Genomic DNA, 5,516 nt, shown 5'->3' with positions numbered 1-5,516 from the left:
CACTAATTGACAATTGGGGTGACATTCACCGTCATGGGCAGAATTTTGTCAACCCGGATGCGGAACATGCATTTGTAAGTAAATTTTAAAATTATTTCTTTTTTCATATTTAACATAGTATATTATACTATTTTTATTCATTTTTATTTCCTTTACCTTTGTAGGCTCAGATGAATGGGGAAAGAACCACGTAGATGACACCGTCTGCTGGCAAAAGTTCATCCATGCCGGTCACTGAGGAGGGGATTATGTCCCAAGTCTTGGGCAAGCGCAGAGGACACACTAAGGGAGTGTGATCGACATTGCCACGGAGGAATCATTCAAGCGCTTTCACCTCATCATATGCTTCGCAATCGGACATGTCGTCGTCCATTAATTTGCCCAAGCATGTCCAAACCTGACTGAACAACATCTATGTCAAGCAATGTAAAGTGTTCGACAACCAACATATGATAATAGAAGCCATGCGCACGATGAATTCCAACATTAACTTCTTGCCACTTAATCGTCCTGAACCGTGGGTTTGTCCGCCGCCGCCGCAATAGGGAAACGAAGAAAACGAAGATGTGGACGACGACGCAGATAATTTCAGAGATTAAAATATCTATTTTTGTTTTTCTTATTATTAATACTTTTTTGTATAGATTGATTAATTTACTTTTTAAAACTTATTTTATTATTGTGTTGACTTTTTTATATGAATCTTTTATTAGCAAATATCAATTTTATTGATTTATTTTATTATTAAATTTTCTTCTAATTTATATATTAATAATTAATATTATTAGGAAATTAGGGAAAAAAAGAAAACATTTTTTGCGACGACAAATCTGAAAAAAGTCATCACAAATAGTCTAAATCACTAGCAACGACATCTAACCCTTTTGCGACGACATATATCATCGCAAATATAACTGAACACATCATCATCAATGACATGTTCGATAGAACATTCATGACGACAGTTGTCGCTAATGTATTAGCGACGACATCTCAAAACTTTGTCGTCACAAATATATTATTTGCGCTTAATTTTTTGCGGCGACTAATTTGCGACGACATGTCGTCGTAAATATAATATTGCTGACGATAACGTACTCTTTTGCGACGACATTCAGTCGTTGCAAATACGGTTTTTTGTTATAGTGTGGGCTAAAATAGAAATACCAAAAGATAACAAGGAAGTTATCTATATATAGTGGTTATGGTCCTTAGATCACACGTATCATTCTATTCTTTGCTGACATCCTATCATCAGAGAGAGAGCATAGAGAAAGTGAAAGGATTCTCTAGGAAAACGTGTTGATCCAGAAGACAAACCGCACAGCTCTAGGGAGTAATTTATTATCATGGATTCAAGTACGCTTCCGCTTATTAATCTATTGATTCTTAGGCATCGTTCACTTCACGGATTCGAGTTTTCAATTCAAGCTGAGATGTGACATTTTCTGAGAGCTTTTTCACTGTAGCAGAAAAAGTTAGATGTGACATTTTCTGAGAGTTTTTTACTGTAGAAACCTAAAACTGAAAACTCGAATCAGTGAAATAAACGAGGCCTTAGTGATCCAACATGAGTGTTTCTTGGATTTTAAGAGATGTTTTATATCAAATGATATTTTCTAACAAGTGGTATTAAAGCCTCTTCATGTTGAATCATTGAGAACAATTTTAGAAAAATTTTTTGGTGGATGTATTCCATATTTGTTTTTTCTTTTTTTCTTTTCGGTTTAAAAAAATAAAGAGACCGGCGGTAACTTTTCTACCGCCAGAATAGTGAAATTCAGACACAACCATGAGGCCACGCCGGCGACGAAGAGCCGCGGAAAAGGGACAGGGCGGCCGCAAGCTTCAGGGTCGCAACATTTTGTTGCGATCCCTAGGGTTGCAGACTTTGGGCTTCGGCCCAAAAATGCAAGGACAAACCACGAGCCCAATTGGGCCCGTAGTTGTAGAAGTAGCTGCGGGCTTTGGCCCGCAGCTACAAAAAAAAGTAAATAAAGCTTATGGGTGGGGGCTGATGGTGGCTGTTAACGGGGATGACATTAACAGGGTGTATAATTTAGGTCCTGTTTATTTTGTTTATTTGAGTTTAGAATTTGAGTTGAGATGTGACTTTATGTGAGAATTTTTTATTGTAGTAAAAAAGTTCGATGTGATTGTTTGTGAGAACTTTTTACTGTAGAAAAACTTAAATTCTAAACTCGAATTAACGAAGTAGACGGAGCCTTAGAGAGTCGTGAGGATGAGTATTTGGAGTTCTCTCAAAGTTTAAATGATGAACAACTCAATGAGCTTCTGAGGGAGCTGTGTGAGGAGGGTACGGTGTGGACTAAAACGACCCGGGGATCCATGACCTTCCCTAGGAGATGCCTTAACCCGGGACCGAAATTTTTGTATCACTTCCTCAAGTCTATGCCATCATCCCATGACCATATAATTAATTAACAAAGGGCAATCCTCTTGTACTGCATTGTTAAGGGGATACAAATTAACATCTGGGAGGTAATCGAGGGACAAATCGAGGTTTGCGCGCCTCGAAGATGCGGGGGTCTATGGTTTCCCTCTCTCACTAAGTTGTGCTTAGAGCAAGGGGTCGTTTTTACAGGTGCTGAGGACAAGCAACAGCCCGCCGGACCCATCACCAAGGCTACCATAACTCAAATTTTACAGGAAGAAGAAGAGGCAGCCCCAGCCCCAGCCCTTACAGCCCTACAAACAGAGCAGTCCACTCAACCCCCTACCGGTTTGGAAGCGAGCTTTCTACGACGCGAGCAGCCGATCTGCCAAATGGAGGTCATGCAGTATGAATCTATGCAGATGATGCGTGACTTTTGGAAATATGAACAAGAGAGAGATTTGGCTCTGCAACAGCATTTCTGAGCCAACCCCAAAAGATTTCACTCCTTCCCAAAGTTCCCGCAACACTTGTGTGATCCATCTTTTGATGATCCCGAACCTGACCGAGATGAAGAGGCTGAAGAAGCACCCTGTATCCAATCGGATGGTGCGAGTTCAGTGGTTGACATGGCTACCTCTAGTTCAGGAAGAGGAAAAGGCAAGGCACCAGTGTCAGCACCTCCACCAAGGAAGTCCACCCTCAAAAGCGCCTTGAACTGGGCATGGAAGGGCTGACTGTAGCATAACCGGCCTTCAGGGAAGTTTTCTTGTGCTTACCCTTGTTGCTTTCTTGTTTATTTCTCGTGTGTTGCTGTACTTTTGTTTGGCTGTATTCATGCTTTAGCAACAGTGGGGACACTGTTGATTCTAAGTTTGGGGGTGTTTAAACAATTTCTTTTTTTATTGTTAATTTTATTGTGTTTTTGTCGTGTTTTCAGTTTGTCATTTTAGTGTTTTTTGTGTTGTTTGGAAAATTTTTTCTTTTCTGTCAGTTCTTTGGGGTGATGGTGAGTGGTATTCGATGATGAGGAAGGCTATGTTAAAACATGCTTTCGTGATGGACTGACTTGAATTGAGTATTAGAGAAGCTCATTGAATATGAGTTTTGAATACAATTCCCTAGATCTCTTTGTCTACAACATTCTAGTGTTACTCCCCCGTTAGCTTAGTTATGACTGGATTGCTGAGAGCTTAGGTTTCTAGAATTGATTTGGAGACTTCCTCGAGGCGAAATCCTAGGAAACCTAGTATGAGGAGGAAGATTGAGGACCTGTTCAATTAGTAGACACCATTCCATTTTATTCCTGTTCAAAGAAAAAAAAACCAATTTACTCTGCAGTCTTGATTGTGCTTAGTAACCAGGAGAGCATGAACTCCACGTTCACTTTTGCGTCGAACGGTAAATCGAGACAAGAGTAAGCAAAAGCACTTTGAATAGCGACTTTGCTGAGTAACCGGGTGTCTTCATCACATATGTTGGCATTCGCGTAAAAAGGTATTTGTGGCATTTCAAAGAGAAAAAAAAAAAAGAAAAGAAAAGAAAGAAAAGAAAAAGAATAAGAATAAGAATAATGATAATAAGAATGAGCAAGGTGTCAAAGGAAGAGGCAGTTAGGTTTCAAGTCTGAATCCAAATGCTAGGTGTTCTACATTAGTGAAAAAGGAGTCAATAAGTCAACATATGAAGACACTACTAGGTTTAATGATCGTGGTCTAGTTGAAATGGGCAACCGGGGAGGAAGCACTAAGGATGGTGCACACACACACACACCAGGGGGAGTGCTTGAAATGAGGGGAATATGGGCTGAACTAATACGAAAGGAGAGTTAGTGTTGAGCTTAAGCATGTGAAGGAAAAGAGTGAAAGAAGCCTTTTTGAAAGTAACCACTCACCTTGAATCCTCAAAACTGACTATAGAAAATTCTCCTTGTGTCATTTATTTTTGTTGATGTTTTCTTTATTCCCTTGGTTGTGTTGTTTATTTTGTTTGTGTAATGTCATTGCCCGAGGGTGGGCAATACTTTAAGTTTGAGGGTGTGATAACTCTAGAAATTAGAGTTACCTTAAACATTTCTTAGCTTAAAGTGTGTTTAACCAAGGGTAAATTTGTTTTTTCTTCTGTGTTTTATCTTCAGTTCTTGATTCTTGTGCTCTGCCATGTTAAAGTCAGGATATGTGCTAACTTTGAGGGGTCTGTGAAAAGAATTGAATTAAAAAGGACTGGGTTGTGTTCTAAGTTCTGGTGGTGTGATTTCAGGAAGTTGGAAGCAAAATGCAGCATTTTGCCGCAGCAAAACTGGCAGCAACAACATTTTGTGATGACATCAACGTGAACCTTTGCGATGGAAAAAGACAAAAGTGCACAGAGGGAGGATTCTGTGCAGAGTCATTTGGACCCAATCACTCACTAAGTGACACCTCAACGTCTTTTATTGCCCTGACGAAGAGTACACCCATTTTAGAGGTAGCACCGCAACAGAGGTTAAAAGGCAAGGAGAGTAAGGACTGGAAGGAGGGAGGGGAGAGAAAAATTGGTACTATATAGAGAGGAAGGAGAAAAAGAGGGCAATACTTGGAGAAAGAGATTTTCCAGCCTTCTTCATCACGTGGAAGCTTGCTTGAAGAAGGAAAAGGAGGAGAAAAAGGATTGAAGCTCAAAATCAGCTGAACTCCTCTTCTATCTCTATGTTGTATTTAATTTCCCTATGGTTTTGCAACTTTGTTGAACAATGAAATATACTGAGAAATTGGTTTTTATAATTTCAATTATGAGCTAAGTACCCTTTAGATAGGATTATTGATCGAATGTAAGGATGATGGCTAATTTGTGAATTGTTTGAGATTTTATCCATGTTCATCAATGTGTGTTTATTGCTTATTTCTATTTCTGACTGGCCATCAAATATAAGATACTAGACTGAGATTAATACTGAAAGGGTTAATTTGAGTTGGATCTAACATGGACGATGCAAGTTTAATATTCTTGTTTAAGTTTGTTGATTTGTGAATGATATAGAAATATATTATTTATCTTGCATAACTCGTTGAAACCAGTGATGAGATTTGCATTATGAGAACTAGATTCACATAAGAATATGTTGAAAATGATTTAAAGAGTT

General features: G+C 39.0%; 1 protein-coding gene across 1 annotated transcript; it reads right to left on the bottom strand.

The window, feature by feature from the left end:
* Window positions 1-2,250: 2,250 nt before the first annotated feature.
* LOC21410520 lies at window positions 2,251-5,202 on the bottom strand. Its single transcript, XM_024175375.1, has 2 exons — window positions 4,655-5,202; window positions 2,251-3,154 (listed from the first exon to the last, which is right to left on the bottom strand). The coding sequence occupies exons 1-2, from the start codon at window positions 4,707-4,709 to the stop codon at window positions 2,898-2,900; spliced, it is 312 nt and encodes a 103-aa protein (XP_024031143.1). The 5' UTR covers window positions 4,710-5,202; the 3' UTR covers window positions 2,251-2,897.
* Between the last annotated feature and the right edge of the window lie 314 nt (window positions 5,203-5,516).

Source organism: Morus notabilis, unplaced genomic scaffold, assembly GCF_000414095.1.
Source record: "Morus notabilis unplaced genomic scaffold, ASM41409v2 Scaffold78, whole genome shotgun sequence".
Lineage (NCBI taxonomy): Eukaryota > Viridiplantae > Streptophyta > Magnoliopsida > Rosales > Moraceae > Morus > Morus notabilis.
Note: the sequence above shows the minus strand (reverse complement) of the source record. Positions and strands in the feature narration are given on the sequence as shown.